This window comes from Nanorana parkeri, unplaced genomic scaffold (assembly GCF_000935625.1).
Source record: "Nanorana parkeri isolate BGI_ZX_2015 unplaced genomic scaffold, ASM93562v1 scaffold80, whole genome shotgun sequence".
Classification (NCBI taxonomy): Eukaryota; Metazoa; Chordata; class Amphibia; order Anura; family Dicroglossidae; genus Nanorana; species Nanorana parkeri.
In genome coordinates this window covers 137,892-160,323 of record NW_017306348.1, presented here as the reverse complement: position 1 = coordinate 160,323, position 22,432 = coordinate 137,892, and the positions used below count along the sequence as shown (strand labels likewise).

At 43.5% G+C, this 22,432-nt stretch overlaps 1 protein-coding gene across 1 annotated transcript in view; it reads left to right on the top strand.

Annotated features, from left to right (window-relative positions):
- Nucleotides 1–8,965, top strand: part of DLL3 (delta like canonical Notch ligand 3) — a 37,838-nt gene extending 28,873 nt beyond the window's left edge. The window contains exons 6-9 of the mRNA XM_018576894.1: nt 1,985–2,204; nt 3,961–4,591; nt 6,289–6,400; nt 8,960–8,965. Of these exons, the coding sequence (XP_018432396.1) occupies nt 1,985–2,204; nt 3,961–4,591; nt 6,289–6,400; nt 8,960–8,965 (969 nt within the window). The remainder of the gene's footprint in view (nt 1–1,984; nt 2,205–3,960; nt 4,592–6,288; nt 6,401–8,959) is intronic.
- Nucleotides 8,966–22,432: the final 13,467 nt, after the last annotated feature.

The window sequence follows — 22,432 nt, the reverse complement described above, 5'->3', positions numbered from 1 at the left end:
GGGTTGTTTTAGAGGGGGGGGGGGGTGGGGGGGGGGATAAAGGAAGTTTTTTGTTTACTTTATGAGCCTTGTGCATCACATAGTATCTGGATTTGGCACTTGTTTAGACTGCCCTAAATGAGCCTTCAGTGGTACTTTAATGTAAATCTAAAAATGAGATAGCAAATTATGTTTTAGAGATAGCTGAGCTTCATACATCCATTAGGAAGTTACTACTGTTTGTAGGATATTGGGCTTAAAACATTTATTTTATACAAGCTGTAAAACAGTTTGCTGCTCAATGCAATTAGTGGACATGAAGCCAGCTGGGTGCAGCAAAATAACTCTTCCTCCAGTCACAGCTTTGTCAAATGAATGAAAAATTCCATCTTGTTCATATTTCCACCAATCATTTTGTTGTTTTTTTCTAAGCAGGTCTGATATTGCTGCTATGTATCCACGGCTCATGTACCCAGCTGCAGGCCTGGATGTCATTGCTATGGAGTAGTCACAGTTCTGGTCCCTATATGTAAACAGGGGTGGATAGGTGGCCAGTAGTAGTGCCTTAAAGTGAATCCATCTGCAGACTTAATAGCCTTTTGAGGAGGCTCCAAATGTAGTGGCTCTCTCTCTGATCTGCTGGTCAGTTGAACCTCCACTTCTGGAATGGTAAACCAGAACCTAAAAAACACCCCAAATCTGGATTGAATACTTGCAAGTCGGGGAGGGCTGCTACATTCAGAGGCTCCTCAGGAAACTATGGCTCAGGACCTAAGGCTCAGTTCAATAAGCTATAGGACATGTATTATTGCCAAAAGGATCATTCATTAGTTGAGGTTACATAACTATTATTTTTGGAAAAAAAAGGATAGTCATGGCAAATAATGATCATTATAGATTAGTGAACCGAGCCTATATTTCCTTCTAACTGAAATTTGGTAATTTGCCGTGAATTCTTTATGTGCTCCCCTCCTTCAGCAGCCCTGTCTACAAAACATTATAACAGTTGACAGGACTGGGTTGCAGTACCAGATTTTGCCAGCAGTGGGCACTGCTGTTGGTTACATCTGTAGTCACCTTTCCAGAATCAAATCATTCAAGTGTGAGAGTCATGGTCAGAGGCTTGGGAACTTCCATTCAAACCACTTTAAATGAGGCCCGTTGTGCAGAGTTCATATATACTGTATATAAATATATTACAGCATATGGAAAATTCAAACAATTGCCCGGGTCTAGCACTATGCAGAATTATACACAACATGCATTACCATAATACATACATCCTTCGCAGGTACGTATGTACTAAATACATGAATTCTTACATGTGTCATTTCATCTCATCTCCCATCTGCTGCCATGTAGATGTAGATTACATTGTAAAACATTAACTCCATAGACACCCACTAAAGATAGTCAAACGTCTGCCATTCAATGCATACATTCCATGTTCTGTATGGATACCACCCTCATACAATCTGCATGACTCTATACAGTCCAATAACAAGGAATCACTTGTCTGTAACTTACAGTATACACGTTTACTCACGATGGGCCTCATTTATCAAAATGGAAGTGTTTCAAATGTTGTTCTGACTAACTGTTAAGATTCTTCCTGTTGCTTTAACAGGCAGTACATGTATGCAAGGAAGAGTCTTAATGGTTGCTTAAGGCAACACAGACAATTTGCATCTGAGATACTTTGATAAACCTGGCCCAGCGACATTAATTGTAATTCAACTAACTGTAGTCATCAGTTTATACTGAAAATCTATGTGAATGCATATTGTGAATGATAATTTTGTATTCTCTATTTCTTCATTCTCTTCCCTTCTCTTCCTGTCCCCTGAACCTTCAATCATAACCCTCATCTCTTATCCACCCAAATACGCCTGGGACGAATATAAATCATTCTCTGTCTTGATTCTACTATTTATCAAACCTCTCCATTCTACCCATGCTCCAACTTGCCCTTTCTTCCAATCCATTGCCCCCCCTTCCTCCTTAGGACTTGGAAAATGACTACAAATGTGTATGTCCTCGGGGTTTCTATGGCAAGAACTGCGATATTAGTGCCATGACCTGTGCAGATGGTCCATGCTTCAATGGGGGCACATGTGTAGAGAAGAGCATCGTGGGAGGTTATGTCTGTCGCTGCCCTGTCAACTACCATGGCTCCAACTGTGAAAAGAAGATCGATCGTTGTACCAACAATCCCTGTTTGAATGGTAGGACTGGAATCTACCTGTGCAGTTAATGTGATCCCAGCTAAGCAAAATATTTTTTGAGATGGCTGAGCTAAGCAAAATATTTTTTGAGATGGCTGAACTAAACTTTTATATCTTATATAGCAAACTGCCTTTAATTTGAGTTTAATTGCAGTCCGCACTCTTATTTTTAGGTGAGGTGGGGAAGGGTAAGAGCTTATGTTGAGTTTTTATTTCTGTGTTCCCATTGGGGAGATTTACCCCCCTGCTTCTGCTCTGATAAGCACGGTTACTGGGACAGCACTGCGACACCTAGTGGAATATCCCCTTCAATTTCTATCACAGTGACTACTGTCAATGGAACAGGAAATGAGGGGTAATTCAAAAACAGCAATAAAATCTTGACAGATGTTTTAACCTTTTGCCACCTTATTAAAAAAAGGCAGAAAGTCCTGTTTGATTTAGAATTAAAAACCTGTCAGTCTGGGAAAACTACAATTGGTGGTAAACGTTAAAATAGTGGACGCAATGAGTGATAGAGGAAAGAAGGAAATTTCGGGAAGCCTAAACAGTTTATGCCCATCATCCACTTTGATTAATACTTCTCTAAAGTAATCTATGTTATTGCAAACAAACAGAAAAGCTATCCAGTCACTGTCATTGGATGAAAATGTATAGCAATGTAGCGGCTGATAAAACACCATTACGTTCTTATATTGTTAACAAACAAAACTTTGTATAAGCAGTCACCAAATTACCTTGACCCTATCTAGAAGGAACTCTGGAGGGGAATTTATCAAAGCAATTGCAAAAGTTTTGGCCTCTCGTATCATTTTTCTAAATGTGCAAAATTTGTCTTTTAACATGTGCGCCTGTTTTGACCAGAGCTTGCACTACTTTTCCAACTGGACGTGATTTGCGCCTGTTTTCATCTGCACTTGTTCTCCGGCTGTCTGAAACTGGAGCATCATCTAAGAAAACAATCGCAACTTAAGAAGTCCCCATGACCACTTCTTCAAGAAGTGACAGTTATGCTTTTTGTCTGGAGTTACGAGTCTTCTTTCCTGGAGTCTATTTAACCTCATTCATCAACAACATTACACTAGCATCATAAATCTGCAAAGTGCATGAAATATATTCCGTGCAAGTTCAAACACTCGCAATTGCTATGATAAATTCCCCCCTCTGTTTCTTCTTGACCCTGGCTATTAGGTCAACTTTGGATCAGTCACTCAAGCAGTTATCAATAGATAGTTGACATTTCTAGAAGAAAGACATACTGTACTCATTTCATGCAGTTATACTGTTGACAGCTTTTGTAGGTGTAGTGTTTATTTATGATGGTGCAGATATACATGAGTGGTGGCTGCGGGGAGCTGAACACAATGGAAACAGGACCTGTAGAAGAATGGCTGATGAAGAATAACAGCCAGTCTGCCTTAGGCTTTACCATGGTCTAGCAGTGCCAGCTCCTGCAAGTAAAAACTGTGCAGACCACAAGTAGACTAAGCAGTAGCAGTAAATGGAGCTTTCAATATAAAGGTAAGAGCCCAGGACTTACTAGTACCAAGAAATTACTAGTACTAGTACAGACACTAAAAGTGCAGTTATTCTTCCAGTGAGATTAAAAATATGACTACATCTGTTATTTGCAACTGCATTCTTTCAATCCAAAATATTTGATAATTTACCAAATTGACTCACTAAAAGAATGTTTTAACGGTGCTAAACGTTCTGTTTTATCCCATACTAACACAATTATTCTGGCTAAATTTAGGAGGCCACTGCCTGGATGTTGGACGTAACGCAATATGCAAATGTCGTCAGGGCTTTACCGGAGCCCGATGTGAGACAAATATTGATGATTGTGCCAGTTACCCGTGTGCCAATGGTGGGACCTGTGTGGACAGTATCAACACTTACACTTGCTCTTGCACTCTTGGCTATGGAGGAAAAGACTGCACTCAGCGGGTTGATGCCTGCAGCTCCAGGCCCTGCTTTAATGGAGCCACCTGTTACACCCATTTTAGTGGCCACGTCTGCCAGTGTCCTACCGGGTATATGGGCTCTAGATGTGAGTTTCGAGTCCAGGAGCCAACTTCAGCTTCCTACTATGCTGATCCCCCTTCCAACGTGGCTCTGGCTGTATGCTTGGGTGTGATCACCTTTTGCTTGCTAGCCTGCGGGTTGGTGCTGCTGATGAGAAGCATCAAAAAAGGCCTTAAAGATCAGAAGGGGATAGTGACCAATGACCTGGAGCAAAAGAACAACTTAAAAGAGAAAGAGCCTTTCCTTATCTCTCCACCCCATTTTAAGATGCCCAATCAAGACTGCCTGAGGGAAAAGTCCCGGAGCAAGCAGAAGCTCCTGCCAACATCTGACATGGAGGAGGAGAGAGATGGGCAACGGTGAGTGATTACTCTTCTGATGCTGATAAAGGAGAACCCTAGTGAGGAGAAAAAAACTCCAATAAACATATGTAATACTAGGTCATATGGACCAGATCATTCCTTTTTAAACACAAGCTCCTGAGGTCCATGTTGTCAAAGTTAAACATTTCAGATGTGTGAAATTCTAGAGTGCCTATGGAAATGTAGAAAGAACCTTAGCTGGATTAAAATACATAGGGGTCTATTCACAAAGCTATTCCTTCGGCTAGCTTTGGTTGTGGGAGCCCTTCGGTTTAGTCGAACTGAAGGTCTGCTGTACGGGCTATTCACTATAGCCCGTACAGCTGCCGAAGGCGGCCAAGCGGCTCAGCCGAGATGAAGTGGCAGCCGAAGCGGGGCGAGCGCATGCCTCGCAAATGACAGCTGGGCGTACGTTCAGTCGTGATCTCACGGCTGGCTCCGTCCAGTTGTAATGACAGATCAGCATCCGCAAATGACCAGGGGACACTGAACTGTCATTAAAACAATGACAACTGGGCAGAGCCAGACGTGACATCATGGCCGGCTCCGCACAGTTGTTATTCATTGGCCAAGACCTGCTAGAAAACCCTAGCAGGTGCCGGCCAATAGGAATCAGTTTTCACTGCTAGCTCCGCCCAATTGTTTTTTTTAAATTATTTATTTTTTTAACTTTATTTTTCGATTTAACATTTATTTACATTTAAAAAAAATATTGTTTCAACTTTTTTTTTTGCTCTTTTCATTGAATTGCTGTTCTGCTTGGTACCATGGAGGTACTGAGCAGAATAGCCGAGCCGAATGTCGCCGTTCGGCCCCTATGAGAATAGGGGCGAATGGCTGCAAGTGAGTTGCCGGAGCTTCGGCTCAGCCGATCCAGATGTTGGATCGGCTGAGTCGTAGACCTTCTGCACTTTGGCTCAGCCAAACATGCAGAGCATGTTCGGCTGACTGAAGTGCAGCCGATGTATGACTGATTTCAGCCGATGTACGCCTGAAATCAGCCGTACAAGCCTGAAGTGAATAGCCGAACAGCGTTCGGCTCACTTCACTTCGGCTGGGTTATTCACTCGGCTGCCTTCAGCAGCTTTGTGAATGACCCTCATAATTTCCTTCATGGAAAATTGAATCTTAAAGTTACGAATCAACCAGTCTAGTCTGGGAGCTCAAAAACAGTTCCACGGAATACATGCTTTTACTGGAGAGTTTTGAAAACATTAGATGTTGGACGTTTTCTGTTCAGTTAATTCTGGTCAGGCAAAGGAGCAGCAGCTCATAACAACCAATAAGAACCTATCCTGTATCTCAGACAACAGCAAATTGATGTCTGGTTGGTTTTGCACTTTGCTTTTATTAACTCAAACCACCAGTTTTACTGGGTCCAACCCTCCATATCCATATTTCAGACAAAACTGTTGTGATTGTGAAGCTTTTTTGGAGCTGGTGTCATAAACTGAGGTAACACCTCCCATTTACAACTAAATAATGAATTGAACTACACTAATCAGACAGAAGTGCAGAGATAATATTATGGAATACGTATTACTGAATTCTGTTTTATAATTATTCATTCTTTTATCAGTACTGTAAAAATGTAGGACGGTATAAACATTGGTAAGCAGAACTGCCACACTATTTTACTCTGTTATTTGTTACTTAATCTACCTCTATAATAACTATGTTGACTTCTCTCTTAGGACAAAGACAGATTCTGGAAACTGTAATGCCTTGGGGAAGCACCAAGACGCTCTGTGTCACTCTGTATACCTGCTTCCCGGATCCTCAGAACAGTGTGTCTTTGCCACTGAGGTAACAATCCATTCTTTCTAGGCATTAACATATTCAGTAGTTATGTGCTCCCTGCTCATGCACAGGGGACTGATTGTGAAAAACAACAGCAAGGCTGGGGCAGCAGATTAAAAAAATTGTAGGATATTTGTAAAACCCATAAAAACATTTTCTTCTATTGAGGAACACAGGAAATCTTTCACCTTTTGGTTATACTGCTGCCTACAGGAGGACTGGAAACTAGCAAACAAAAAACTACTGCAGGCAGGATAACCCCTTTTACTATCAACATACTTTAGTTTTGTAGCAAAGCAGTACGGAGAGCATGATCCTAAACACAAAGGGGTGGGACCTGTGCCCCTCAATGGACTCCAAGAAAAGGATTTTATGGTGAGTTCAAAAATCCGATTTTCTTTCTTGTCCATTGAGGGACACAAGATATCTTTCACCTTCAGGTCTTCCAAAAGCAGTCTAACTGAGGGGTGGACAACACAACAAAGAAATGCTAACAGTCCCAAGGAAACAACAGAGGATAGGGAACTGCCTGCAGCTCAAAGAGCCACCTGAAGGACCTTACACAGCAGATAAGGTCATAAGATGCACCTTGTAGAACCTAGAAATGGTGTGAACAAAAGACCAGTTGGCAGCCTTGCAAGTGTGGGAAACAGTTGCTCGTTGTCGAAAAGGCCAGGAAGCACTGACAGTATGGTATAGTGCACCTTGGCAGGAAAGGGTGGAATCTGATCCTTGAGACCATTAATTTAGAGGATGGTCTGTCTGAGACTAAAGATGGTGCATCTGGGGGCATCCAGGATGACAAAAAAAGGAATTAATTTGTAATAGAAAGCCATTACAATTCAGCCAAGGAAGACGCAGAGGGATGCATACACATCCAGGAAAGATTGCCTCAACAGAAAACTATTTTACATTCCATATAACAGTCCACAATTGCAGATCTCAGTGCTCGCGTGCAATATTGCAATCCAAGTATGCAATCCAGTGACAGGCTGCAGGATCACTCACAGCATTAATATCTCTTTATTGTAACACAGCCCAAGCCATATCCAGACAAAACAGACTCCCGCAGGGGGCGTGACATCCCTAAAATTACTTAATTAGTTAACAAATCACACGTGTAAATGATTGTTCCAAGACAGCAACTCATCGTGTAGTGAAAGTTGGCAGCCCCGGAACATGAAGTCAGCTGCAGCTATATTCCTGTGCCAACAAGGTCATTTTACAACTTTTTGGGTTTAGCAAACTATTATTACATACACTATTTTGGCAAAAGTATTGGGACACCCCTGCAAACCACTGGATTCAGGTGTTCCATTCACCTCCATGGCCACAGGTGTATAGAATCAAGCACCTAGGCATGCAGACTGTTTCTACAAACATTTGTGAAAGAATTGGTCGCTCTCCTGTGCAATAAGTCCATCCGTGAAATTTCCTTGCTACTAAATATTCCGCGGTCACCTGTTAGTGGTATTATAACAAAGTGGAAGCAACTGGGAACAACAGCATTTCAGCCATGAAGTGGTAGGCCACGTAAAATGACAGAGCAGTGTTAGCGCATGCTGAAGTGCACAGTTCGCAGAAGTCGCCAACTGTGTGCATGAGTCAATCGCTAGACCTCCAAACTTCGTGTGGCCTTCAGATTGGCACAACAACAGTGCGTAGAGAGCTTCATGGAATGGGTTTCCATGGCCGAGCAGCTGCACTCAAGCCTTACATCACCAAGGGCAATGCAAAGCGTCAGATACAGTGGTGTAAAGAACGCCGCCACTGGACCCTAGAGAAGTGGAGATGTGTTCTCTGGAGTGATGAATAACGCTTCTCTGTCTGGCAATCCAATGGACATGTCTGGGTTTGGCCGCTGCCAGGAGAACGATACTTGCCTGACCGCACTGTGCCAAGTGTAAAGTTTGGTGGTGGGGGGATTATGGTGTGGGGTTGTTTTTCAGGGGTTGGGCTTGGCCCCTTAGTTCCAGTGAAGGGAACTCTTAAGGCATCAGCATACCAAGACAATTTGGACAATTTAATGCTCCCATCTTTGTGGGAAGTTTGGGGATGGTCCCTTCCTAATCCTTCATGACTGCGCACCAGTGCACAAAGCAAGGTCCATAAAGACATGGATGAGCGAGTTTGGGGTGAAGCAACTTGACTGGCCTGCACCTCAACCCGATAGAACACCTTTGGGATGAATTAGAGCGGAGACTGCAAGCCAGACCTTCTTGTCCAGCATCAGTACCTGACCTCACAAATGCGCTTCTGGAAGAATGGTCAAACATTCCCATAGACACACTCCTAAACCTTGTGGACGCCTTCCCAGAAGAGTTGAAGCTGTTATAGCTGCAAAGGGTGGACCAACTCAATATTGAACCCTACGGACTAAGACTGGGATGCCAATAAGGTTCATGTACGTGTAAAGGCAGGCGTCCTAATACTTTTGGCAATATAGTGTATATAACAGCTGCTGCTATGTTTTTTCATGAGCATGCCTAGTACTGCACACTACAATATACTGTAAGCTGTACAACGTATTCCACTCGCTTTAATTCCTGTTTTCTCCTTCTTCAGGTCTAACCCTCCTCAAACACAAGAACATGACCTCCATCTGTACAGTTACAGGAAATACTACCTTTCTCTTTACACCTTTATAAAACAAGCTTTTATTTATTGAAATATGTGGACATGTATATATTTATACAGATGTATATATATTTTTATATTTATTATCTGCACTGCTGCTAAAAAAAAAGAACTGCAGTAAAAAAAAAGAACTCCTTTCAAGATACTCCAAAGACAAAAATTTCAAGTCTCCATCTGCTGGAGTCTGTAGAATAAAAGAAAGACACTTCTTGTTCTATGTAACAAGACTGTAAAAGAGACCAAAACCTCAAATCGGTTAAAGAGATGAACACCTCATCGTCTCCAGCTTTGGCGATTCGTGTCAACATAAGACTGATGGACTTTTGCTTTATTTATTCGGGAAGCGTCGAGCACGTCAAGGGTGCTGGTTTTGATCCAAAGTGTTTTAATTTATAGACTGTATATATGTTTATAGCCTTCTTACCTTTGTAAAAAAAAACAAAAAATTTAAAAAACTGAATTATTAAATGTATATTTATGCCACCATTAAAATACTCTTTTGGTTATGTAGCCGTGTGCTTAGGAAACGTATGATTTGCTGTAGGATAGCGTGGAAAAAAAAGTTTTTCGTGCATTTTAAAACTAAAGAGTTCCAAGCAAATATATAAATGTTCTTTTAATCACCTTATGTAATTCTTAAGGTGTGGAATAATTTGTTAATCTAGACCAGCCATTGTCAACCCCAGGGTCCCTCCAGAGGTTGTTAGGGGTTTCTTTGAAAAGTGTCTGATTGACCTCCCATCTGATGTTGTCTGCATAATTCCAAGTCCAACGGCACTTAAGAGAATCAGCAGCATGACTTCAGAGATCTTTTTTAGCTGTCGTTAAAGGTGGCATTGTGACCACCACTGTAAGGGGGGCGTTCTTCCAACTGACCACCAATGTGTCAGACCTTCTTCCCACTGGCCACCAATGTCTGAGACCTTCTTTCCACTGGCCACCAAAGTCTGAGGCCTTCTTCCCACTGGCCACCAATGTCTGAGGCCTTCTTCCCACTGACTACCAATGAGTGAGACCTTCTTCCCACCGACCACCAATGTGAGACTATTTTTCCACCAATGTGTGAGACCTTCTCCCCACTGACCACCAATGTGAGACTATTTTCCCACCAATGTGTGAGACCTTCTCCCCACTGACCACCAATGTGAGACTATTTTCCCACCAATGTGTGAGACCTTCTCCCCACTGACCACCAATGTGAGACTATTTTCCCACCAATGTGTGAGACCTTCTCCCCACTGACCACCAATGTGTGAGACCTTCTTTCCACTGGCCACTATTTCCTGAGACCTTCTTCTCACTGGCCACCAATGTGTGAGACCTTCTTTCCACTGACCACCAATGTCTGAGACCTTCTTCCCACTGGCCACCAATGAATTCATTTTAGCAGGGATTTCCTGAGACCTGACAATTACTTCAAAGGTTCCCCTGGGGTACAAAGGTTGTGAATGGCTGATCTAGACAACATAATTACCTGAATTTACCTTTATATTCATTTGCCTTGCCTGCTTTGCATATATTACAGTGGGCATGATACTGGTAATCCAAAGAGAAAGAAAGAGTGGTGCTATGGAGTTAGTAGCATTGCAGAACACTGTGAACCCTCTTCATGATAGGCAGTCATATAGCACGGTATGGGTAGGGGAACCACAAGACTATCCTTGTTACTTTAAAAACTGTTGGCAGGTAAACCGTGTTTTTATTTGCGTATTTTAGCTGTGTATTTACCTCGCAGACCTGTGCTGTCCTTTAAAGTGTATGTCCAATATGAAAAAAACTGCTCAACTAAAGTAGAAAGCAATTTAGATTTAATGACTAAAGTGCTTCTGATGTTCTCCCTTACTGTGATGGTAAACATGTCTGTTGATCCTGCCAGTTTACCAGTGTAGAGATCACTTCCTGTTTTAAGCTGACAACGCTGTAAGCATCCTTTTACGTTTCAACTCACCTTTTGCTGAGTGCTACCACAGCAGGATTACAAGTCTGCAGCTGTGTTTTAATGTTGCAGCCTCTACGGTCAGCTTTGTCACACTGGAGAAAGAGGATTGTTCTTCCCATTAGGTCGCACTCCTCTTGTCTGGTGAATGACAATATAAGGTAGTATCTCACCTACAGCAGTGGGAGGGAAGCAAGGGTCTGCTGGGAGTTTGAGCCTTAAGGGGTGGGGGTGACATCTCTTTCTGCAGCCCTTGCCCATGGGGTAACCAAACTTTAACCCTCCAGCTGTAGTGAAACTAAAAATCCTATCATGCATCTGCCTCTGGGAGTCATGCTTGTGGCTGACAGTCTTGCAATGCCTGATAGGTCTGTGAAGGTTCTCATTCATCCAGGTCATGGTATATCAGTAACAAAAAAAAAAACATTGCAACTGGACTTGCTGTATTTTTCTTGCTGGTCATCAATTCAGAGAAAGTTAGTTGGATGACCAGCAAAACGTCTTCAAGAAAAATACAGCCAGTCCAGTTGCCTTGATTTATTTTTTACAGATAATGCATAATGGGATTTTAGTATTGGGATTTGTAGTTTCACCACAGCTGGAGGGCCGGAGTTTGCCCACCCATATTGGTCAGACCACTAAAAAAAAAAAACTCTAGAAGAGGGTATTTGGGATGCAATCTTTAAACATTTAACAACAGGTTACCTTTCTATTGCTTGTATTTACTGTGGCTCCTTCTTCCAAATTCTTTGTCTGCTTTTAAAGAGAACCTGTCACCTGTAAATTAGAGTCTTGTGTCATGCCCAAGCAAGAAACAAAGCTAACTCAGAAATACGCAACCTGTTATATAAATCACCATTCTATGACAGAAACTATTTGCCACATACCTCCCGTTTTATTTAATTTATTCCAAGTGTTCACTAAAGTGTGTTTATTTATTAAAGTTATATTGCAATGTGTGTGTTTGTTTTTTTTATTGCTTATGAGCCCATAAATGTAAGTTCTTTTTTTTAATTAGTTACAGTGGTTCTGTACTAATGTCATGAGCTAGGCAGCCAATGAGCCTAAATATTACAGCTGCTGCTTAAAGAAGAACCCCGGGTAAACATTTTATTAACCCTTGCAGAGGGGCTACCCCTGCACTGCAAGGGTTGAAGGAGAAGAGAGAAATACACTTATGCCAATAGTTAGAGCCAACGTGGGGCACTGAAGCTGTCGCACGTCGGATATATAGATTGAGAACTGAGCGATCAAATACCGCTGAAGGCTCAGTTCCTGATCTTCTCCCTGCAGAGGGAGGTGGCTGTCAGTCACGGGTCCCCACAGAGATTCCCCCATCCCCTCCCTGTTCCTCCAGCGCTGACTGGAGGGACAGATATGGCAGGGGTGGGAACAGCTGGCTCTGGATCTAGAGAGGCAGAGCCAGCCGTCAATCGGGTAACGGGGTGGATCCCGACAATATTGTATCCCGGCTGCAGCATGGCTCTACACTGTCAGCATATAGCAGGCAATAGCCTACTATTTGCTGAGTTTTGGGAGACAGGAGGACATTATTAAATGTTCTCCTGTGACCCTAAAGAGAACTACGGCCAAAAAAGAAGGTTTGGCCATAGTTCCCTTTTAAGTGCTTGTCTTTGCATAGGGTCAAAATTAACAAAGTTATACTCACTAGCTACCTGTATCCACAGAACATGACGTATTGGTGGGCCACAAGGATGAAAACGCTGATAGATGCCGTCGGCGGTTGATTTACTATGTTCAAAGACATCTGCCGAGGCTTTATCAGCCCTAGTCCCTCAGAAACTGATCTTCAACAGCCATGCCTTTAAAACCAGCGACCGTGAAGCAGAATGGCAAATCGGTCCTTGGAAAAGAAGATCCTGACGATCTGGCAGTGCCACAAAGTTTATGCCGAGAGTCTTACCAGGTCGACGCACATTCGTCTGTTCCCGTCTTGTGCAATGAGGATGCCTGAAATGCTTCCAAAAGAGCAGGGGTAGCTAAACTTTGTCCCTTCAGCTTCGGTGAAACTACTAATTCCATCATGCACCTGCCTCTGGAAGTCATGCATGTGGCTGTCTGAGTCTTGCAATGCCTCATGGGACTTGTAGTTTCACCACAGCTGCAGGGACAAAATTTGGCAACCCCCGCACTAGAAGATCCCTGTATTTGGAAACAGACTGGTCCAGTTTGTCGTTGAACCTGGAGGCCAGGAGGTCCACATCTGGGTCCTCCTAAGACACAGGTCCTGGACCACCTCCAGGTTAAGAGAACACTCCCCCAAGTCCAGCCGCTGCGAGCTGATGAAATCTGCCTGCTAATTGTGTACAAACAAATATATTGTATTCCGTGTTCATTAATAAAAAATTTATAAAATTGGACGAATAAATATGATATAATTTATTGGTCTTAATAATGGACAGTAAAAGACATATTTGTCCCACACGGCCTGTGCCAACTGTTTCTGGTATTGCAGGGGCCCCACAGCAAAGTGTAGGAATCACTAATGAGCCGAAAAGATAGCCAGAAAGTCTCCCTTGTGAAGGGAGGCAATGACAGATCTGGTAGATTTCTATTGGAATATCTGAACACGATCGAAGACATTCAGAGCTTTGAGATCCAGAGAAGGGCGCATGCCCCCTTTGGCTCGGAAATGAACAGATTGGCGTAAAAAACCCTAGAACTGGTCTGCCACAGCAGCTGGGGCAATGACAGCATGATCCAGTAGACCCAAGAAGGCACATTGAAGAACTGCTAATAAGTGTGGTGACACAGTAGGTTGGAGGTGAGGAACCGAGGTGGGGGCAGGAACGAAACACCAGTTTCAGTCCTGGAATACCAGCTATGCAAGATGTCCAAGGGTAGACAAAAGTTAAAAAAACATCCCCCCACTCTGGAAAATGGGGGATGCACCTTCATACAGAAGGTTTGTCTGAAGATTTGGCACTTTGAGTGCCAGACCCTGCAGGTGGACAGGTAGCCAAACTTAGAGGGACGCACCGAGGAGATCGGGGGAGTGAAGAAATTAAAGGGATGTTTCTTTACATACAGAGAGGAAGAAGACCTTGTAGTATATTTCTCTTGTAGTCTGTCTTCTTCCACTGAGTAAGATGGGTGCCACCAGTACCATCCTTGATTATATTTTGAAGAGCCTGAAAGGGATCAACCTCAGTAGTAGTTAGGACTGCAGTGATTCAGAATCTCACAGAGTTTCTGTGGCTAATGGCTTGGAAGCCTGCTAGGGCCATGTGCAAATAAGATCTGCAGGAGAGGGAGCAGGAACACACCTTTGGCCTCTGCAATCAGAGTCAGCAAACAACTGGGTGATTTGGGTCATTATGTATTGAATGACCACAGTAAAAACCCCACTTGAAAGGGAATAGGACACAGTCACACCTGTGGGAGCTAAAGAGGACTCAGAGGAGGTGATAAACTCCAAGAGCAGAGGGTAAACGAACACCTGGCTTCAGACATCAGCACGGTCGGTAGGCATGCAGCCATTAATAAAGTATGCTGTTTGCAACCACCTGGCAGAAAGGCAATGTATAGGCTCAGGGTAGAATGCAAAGCCTCAAATGCTCACGAAACTAAGGCAGCTGATAGCAGGTGAGAGTCAGATGGCCGGAGGTGACCACAGTCACTGTAGGTGGACACCAGCTTAATGGCAGGATACACATGACACTGCATATAACCTATGGCATCAGCGCTGTCCCACAGCATTAACCCTTTCCACAGTACAACCAGCAGGAATGGGAAATAATAGTGCCCAGTAAATGCCGGATACAGTAAATAGCTCTATATACTTGCCTACTCACTGAGTTTTCAGAGACAATGCCAGCGGCTCTGTACCTGGATAGCGCTCCTCAGCTTTTAACATAATGGTTTTTGCATAGGGCATCACACATAAATCAGTGCCCAAAGGTCACTTCCAAGTTATCACAGCAACATCTAGTCCAGCGTAGTCTGGACATGGTACATTGAAAGGCAGGCTGGGAAAGGGGACACCTCCAATGTAAAGAAGAGTTTTGATTGAAGAAACAATTGCTATAAAAATCACAGGTCTTTAGTGCAGAGCTGAATAAAAGACGTACATCATCCTAGCACTGAGACATGTTGGTAATAGAAGGCGTTGTACCCTGGACTGGCCTACAGGTTTTGTTTGCCAGTGTCCAATCCTCCAGTAGGTGGCAGTAGAGCCCAAAGGTGTAAGACGTCTTGTGTCCCTCAATGGACAAGAAAGAAAAGTTGTTAGGGATTACATACAATTTAAGGGCAAGCAAGCTTTATATTCACCACCACTGTTATTTAGCAGTGACACAAGACAGTTGGAAAGGGAACAAAATGTTTTATTTGGAAATCAAATAACCTTGCACAAAAGATCACACTTTCTTTACATCTAGGGCCCAGTCACACCATAAAGAGTGCCTTCCAGTGCATTGAAGTCAATAGCACCGCAGCCATGCCCCCCACCCACAGTGCGATCGCCGGCACCCGAACGCATGGCACATTAGTGCCTGTGTGTTCCGGTCCAGCGCAATCTGCAGAAAATGCTCAATGCACTATGTTTTGCAGATCGCACTGGACTGGAACGCAGGCATTAATGTGCGGGTGACAGCGATCGCACTGCGGGCGGGGGGGAGTGGATGCGGTGCCATTGACTTAAATGCACCGCCAAGCCCCCTCCTGCCCCAAAACAAAGTGAGCCGTCCGGGTTGAGTTCCAGAGGCCGAACACACTCTTTATGGTTTGACTGGGGCCCTCAGAACAGCTGCTGCCAAACTACTAGTCTTTGTGATTTGCACACAGCTCTAAAAGAAAACTATAATTATAACCAAAACATGAGATGGAAACATTTAAAGATATTAATGAAGGTCACACTGGAATCGAACGCAGGATTCTCCATCTTGGTCCTGCCAGGTGATGGCTCTGAAACTGTCCACACACAGCTTGTGGGGCCACATCCCGTAACCATAGGTGTTCAAGTGGGAGATCAGCAGGGTCTTGACATGCTGGTACTGGTCTGATGAAGCCTTTGACCCAGGAACAAGAATGATACAATTTAACTAGACAGATTGTGGAAAGGTTAGATTGCTTATTGTTGTCTATGTCCCTGGATATGACATATGATGGATATGGCAGAACAGGAAGTGAGGGGATATGGTACCTACCTTAGCATGGTAATAGGAGTCTTGTAGCTGCTCTTTCCCCAGTAAATGCTGGACACCTACGTAATACATTAGCATGGCAGCTTTACAAATCCGGCTGCCAGGACAGGAGGTGGCAGAGAGAGCACTGCAAGAACAAATTATTATTAACAAATCCTGGTTGTCATAAATGGGCTACAAAAGCATCAGACACACTGAATGAAGATTAGGAACTCTCCGCACAAACACAGTTTAACTGTCTTCATAGTTTCATGATGAAATCACAGAAAATAGTGTTGCCTGCCAAAATATTGTTTTTTGTTGCAAATAAGATTATCTTTCCTGTGTGTCCCTCCTAATTGAAGTTGCCTAGAAATCTTCCAATCAGCCCCCAGTACCTTAAACATGCTAGACTACCCTTATTGGGCAATTCAGTCTGGTTCGAAGTGAAGAACTTATTAAATAGTCCAAAGACAGTTTGTTAAAGATACATTGATGACTATTATGCTGTATGTACTTGTATTACCTGACTAAAAGGAGTTTTTTTTTCCATTTTAATTTCATTTTAGTTTTCAAGAACTCCACTATTACGTGCATCCAGACTGGTTATGACACAATCACATTGCTAGGGATACTAGGGGGGGTCTTTAGGGAAATATTAGGGATCTAAACAGACCCCTGATATTTCCCTTTTAAAATACAAAAAGAGATGAGGGCACAGAGTCCTCATTCTCTTTTCCTGCAGCTTCAGCACTTAATGGACAGGAAGCACTCTTTACAGAAGCATCCTGCTCATTCATAAATTGAGGAGATAGTAAATAGATACTATGTCCACAATCATGAATGAACAGGAAGTGATGTTGAGCACTTCCTGTTCATTCATAACTGGGCACACAGTAAGCATACTATGTCCTCAGTTATTTACTATGTGCCCCGTTCTCCATCCTGACTGCTCCACCTGTCACATGAGCCGAGCTCTCCTCCCACCTCACACCACCATGCTTGGCCTCCTGACAGCTGTCTTCGTCCTGCTCGGCATCTTGACAGGCTCTACTCCCAGCACTGCCCGCTCGACATCCTGACTGGATCGGTTCTGTGTCCCCTCAAATCCCTGCTGTCTCTTACAGCTTTCTAGCAGTAGATATATGCAAATAAAACAGAGGGTTTAGAAACCCTTTAAAGTCATCATGTTTCCAAACAACTCTAACTTTCTCAGCTTCCCTGAACTTCCTGTCCAGTACACTGTCTTGAGTTGTTGTGTCAGTGCGTTTGTGGACACACATACAGCTTACTAGCGCACACAAGGGTGTCTCCATAGGACCCTGCAAGGCAAAGGAGTCACCCTAAAACAGAATATCAGGGTCAGTACTCAGGGGACCAGCTGATTCTGCAGAAAATAAAACTTTTAAACATCAAGGAACAGCCTCCATTCTAAGTGATGTTATCATTTAATATCACATTAACCTTCCTAAATAACTCTTACCTCTCTACGGGTTTTCCAGTGGTGCCATCTAAAATCTCCACCTTCTGATCACCTTTGCTCCAGTTCAGGCTGTGTGTAGGGTGAACAGACAGAGGCTGTATTCTGCAAGACTCCGGCCCAAGAAACAAATAGGGAGCGTGCACTTTATAGGACTGGAACAGAGACAAGTCTGGGGATGGCTTCAGCCGGTCAACAAGGGCATTAGAGAGCAACTCTTTTTGTAGGTCAGAGGCCCCTGTATTTACAAAAGTGATGGTTACAATTATACCACTCCAAATATGGGTACATTACACATATACACACAAGAAAGCAGACAAGGTACTGACTAAATGTCGGCTATTTACTCACTACCGTTCGGCCACTATGTGAATAGGGGCAAATGACAGCGAGTGAGCTGCCGGAGCTTCAGGTCAGCCAATCCAGATGTTGGATCGGCTGAGTCGAAGTCCTTCTGCACTTTGCCTCAGCCGTACATACAGAGAATGTTCGGCTTGACCGAAGTGCAGCCGCTGTATAGCTGAAATCAGCCATATGAGCCGTAGTGAATAGCCAAACGTTGTTCGGCTCACTTCACTATGGCTTGGTTATTCACTTGGCTGCCTTCGGCAGCTTTGTGAATAACCCCGTAAGTTTTGCATTACATTTAGAACACCACATTACCAGAAAAGAACAAAAGTATTTCTATTCAGACACAGCAGAGTGCCGTTTACTGGATAAGACCAGAACTTTGAGGTCAGGATGACGTTGCACAGCTACATAACAAAACGTACCTACTACAATGCTTGTTATATACAACGGCTCCATTATCTGGCTTAGCAGTGCTCCTTGGACACCAAGAATGCTCCATTTAAGCAGCTTGTCGATGGCGGACATAGAACACACACGGGCAGCTGTTACACTGGGGGGGCAGTTATTTGTCAGGAGCAAAGAGCCTTTAGCATGGATGCTCAGAGGTACAGAAGGTGATGGTACCCACGCACTGAAAGAGACAGTAAGACAAACCATGATAAACCAAGAGTACTCATACCAAAAAACTGGTATTGGTGCATCCCTATTCATAACTATCATTAATGTTCTTACTGCTTTGGTATACAACCTCTGCTTGTGTTACTAACTTGCACCCATGTGGCACTCACGGGCATGGTGCAGAGGCTGTCTCTGGCATGCTGCTTAGATAGAGATGCAGGAAGACTTTTGGTTTGAGCACCAGCAACTGGCTCTGCTGAGAGGGACAAAATATACACTTCTCACGGGCTTCATCCAAATTACTGTAGTACATGTTGATTTCCTTGTATAGGTACCTATAAACATGAGATAAAGAAATAGCTTTAGTGTTTTTATTGTATCAGCCAAAAGGTGGTGCTAAGATCACATAAAATTACAATAGTCAAGAACCAGTGACAGGTCAGTGAAAGCAATGAGCAGTTGTAAAAACATATGAGGAACAGTAAAAGGAGTACACAAACTGAGTGTCAGGATATTGACTGTGCCAATGTGGACCCTGAGCTACACTACAACCGATGGCCAAGAAAGGCAGAAGGTATATCTGAAAAGTGTAGGCCAACTGTCAGCTTTCATCAGGACCAAGCACCACAGAACACGTAAAGCTGGATCTGCAGAGTAGGAACTGCACAGGATCACACTGGAAGACCTGGGAACTAAAACACATTGGAACATATGCAACTGAGGAGTAGGGACAAGACTTGCAAAAGTAAGAAGTTGCTTCCATGTGTTAGCAGGTGATGCAGGATCCCCCAAGGCTTGTAGTCTAAGAGCCAGTCGGTACTCACCAGGGACCCCCTCAAAGGTGCTTTGGCTCAGCTGTGGGCTGGCCCCAGGTCGCAGCCCTCTGGTTCACACTGCTCAAGCTTGCGAATCACGAGTCAGAAAGACACCAGGAAACAGTCCAGAGGTCAGGGCTGGCTGCGGTCAAGGATAACCAGGATACTAGCCAAAAGTCTGGAGAGGCAATGGATAAGGATAACCAAGAACAAACCAGAGGTCAGGGGCCAGGCAGCGGACATGAATATCCAGAAGCAAGCCAGAGGCCAGGACAGGCAGTGGGCACAGATAACCAAAAACAACCCAGAAGGAAGGGCAGGCAGTGGAAATGGATAACCAGGAACAAACCAGAAGTCAGGGTACAGACATCAGACATCGATATCCAGGAGCAAGCCAGAGGTCAGGGCAGGCAGTGGGCACAGATAACTAAGAACAACCCAGAGGGAAGGGCAGGCAGTGGAAATGGATAACCAGGAAAAAAACGGATATCAAGGGGCAGGCAGCAGATATGGATATCCAGGAGAAAGCCAGAGGTCAGGACAGGCAGTGGGCACAAATAATCAAAAACAACCCAGAAGGAAGGGCAGGCAGTGGAAATAGATAACCAGGAAAAACTAGAGGTCAGGGGGCAGGCAGCAGATATGGATATCCAGGAACAAGCCAAAAGGTTGGTACACAGAAATCAATAGAAGGTTGCAGACTGGCTAGCAGAAAGTCTCTCCATGGGCTCAGCAGACAGCCAAGAGGGCTACAATGTGCACGGAGATAAGGGGGATGTGCTATGGAATCAACAAATAATTTGTGGAGATTGAAAACATTGCAAGTAAGAATTTATAATAATAATTTGCTTTTCTGTGCTTTGACCTGCATTTTTTAAGCTGGCAAAAGGGTCTTTTTAAAGCGCAACTCCAGGATACAAATAAATAAATACTTGGAATAACACTTTAATCCCCGACGCCTTTCACTCTATATCCAGACTTAGTCATGGAGACAAAGGAGACAGGAAGAGGCTCACCTTCTGGTATCCGAAGACTAACTGAACAAAATTACAAATCTATGGCAGCTAAAACGCTTCACATGTATGAATTTCAAAAGTGTATTTAGCTGCATGCCTGGAGATTAACTTTTATACAAACATTGGATCTGAATGGCAGCTTTTTATAGTTCCCAATCGCAATAATGTTAAAAACTGAAAACGGAGCCTCCTTAGAATTTTATCTCAGCATCTAAGCAGGGAGGGCTACTGACATAAGCTCTTTCCTGCAACCAACGCCCTGAAAATTTGCCCACCTCTAACACTGAAACATGCTGAGGAATAGGAGTGACCACACACGGGCCCTAACTTTTGGGAGCCTTAACAAGATTTTATTTCACAGAAACATTTGTAGTTTTTCTCATATCACATTTGGGTTTTAAGTTTTTGCGTTAATCATGCTTAATGATGAAAAGAGAATATATCGTTTTCCATGTCTCACCTTAACAGGGCCCTTCTTGCTGCCACCAATCCATGGCTATCATGAACCAGAAGACCCTGGTACTCCTGCCAACCCTGGTAGCAGGTCACCCCAGTCCCTAGAGCCACCACATCATAGGTATCCTCATTCCCCTGCTCACTAGGTACATCTGTGAATAAGAACCATGCAACAGTTAGATGTGGCTGCACGGCTATCTCCAACAGCACGCTTTTCCACAGAAAACCATTCCTCAACTTGCTTTATCTGTATGAGTTTTCAGAATGCTTGGGGATTGCAATTTCAGAACAGGTCTACATAAAAGTGCAAATTATGTTTCAATTATGTCAGCTAAATACATTCCAAGGTGCAACAAAACAAGCGGTTTAAAATCCTACAGTACCTTTTTCCTTGACAGCATGCAGAGAAGTATCCTTGCTCTGGGTGAAAGCAGTGGCTTCTCTGCAGAATGCCAAAAGCAAATGTTCTTAACCTCCTTAGCAGTATTCCTGAGCGTGGCTCGGAGTTAATTTTCAGTATAAGCGGTAACCCCCAGCCACACTCGGGATTACAGCGTAGCGTCTCTTACATTGTCCACGATCCCCGCTGTGTCCTCCGGCCGATGCCGGCATCTGTCTTCCGGGTTCGGTCCCTTGCGAGCGTCGCAGGGGGGGTCGGAACCGGCGGGAATTTAAAAAGTTTATTAAAAAAAACCAGAAAAAGAGATACAAAAAAGGAAAAAATAATTAGACCGCCAGGGAGGTTAATATATTTGAATGTAGTGTGTTGTAATATTAAATTATGGTCCATAGATGGAGCTGAGGAGCAAAGGAAATAAATACTGCTCCTCAGCTCCATCTAGAGTCAATAATGTATAATGACAACACTCTACGTTGTAACTAGGAAAAAATATATTAAAGTGACATTAAAGTCAAAAAAAATTCCACCCTTCCCTAGTTAGTGTAAGGACTTACCTTAAATGATGCCTCCTTATCCGATCATCTTCTTCTTTCCTGTAGTTTTCAGGAGTCTAGTGCTGGTGCCGGTCTCCGATCCAGCGCTGACTCCTCTCTCTTCCTGGCACTTACTGTCCCACAGAATCTGTGCAGGTGCATGCTGCCTGCATTGACTTACCTTGTGTCTCTCCTCGTCTCCCGGCTGAAGATCTGAACCTTGCATGCGCCCACCCCATGAACCTTTGCGGCTGCCCGAGAATCTTCAGATCTTCGGACGGGAGCACGAGGTGGTGACACTGGTAGGTTTTACCCTTTTGTAAACTTAAAAAAAAAAATGTTTTTGCATATATCTACTGTTTGCTAGCAGTAGATATATGCAAAAAACCACGAGGGTTTAATGAACCTTTAAGAACATTCCTTTTTGGCATTATTCACTTAAAAACTAACGTTCACCGATATTCCTACACAGTTTATAAATACACCCCATGTGTGTTCATCATCATTCAGGGTCTAAATAATATAAGAACCAACTGCTATCACAAACAAAACTTTGACTGCATAAAACACGTAAATATTGGGTCATGTATGTCTTGGTTCAGCTCTGAACACACATTGCTAATTGACCACCTACCTTTCCCCAGTATAAAAG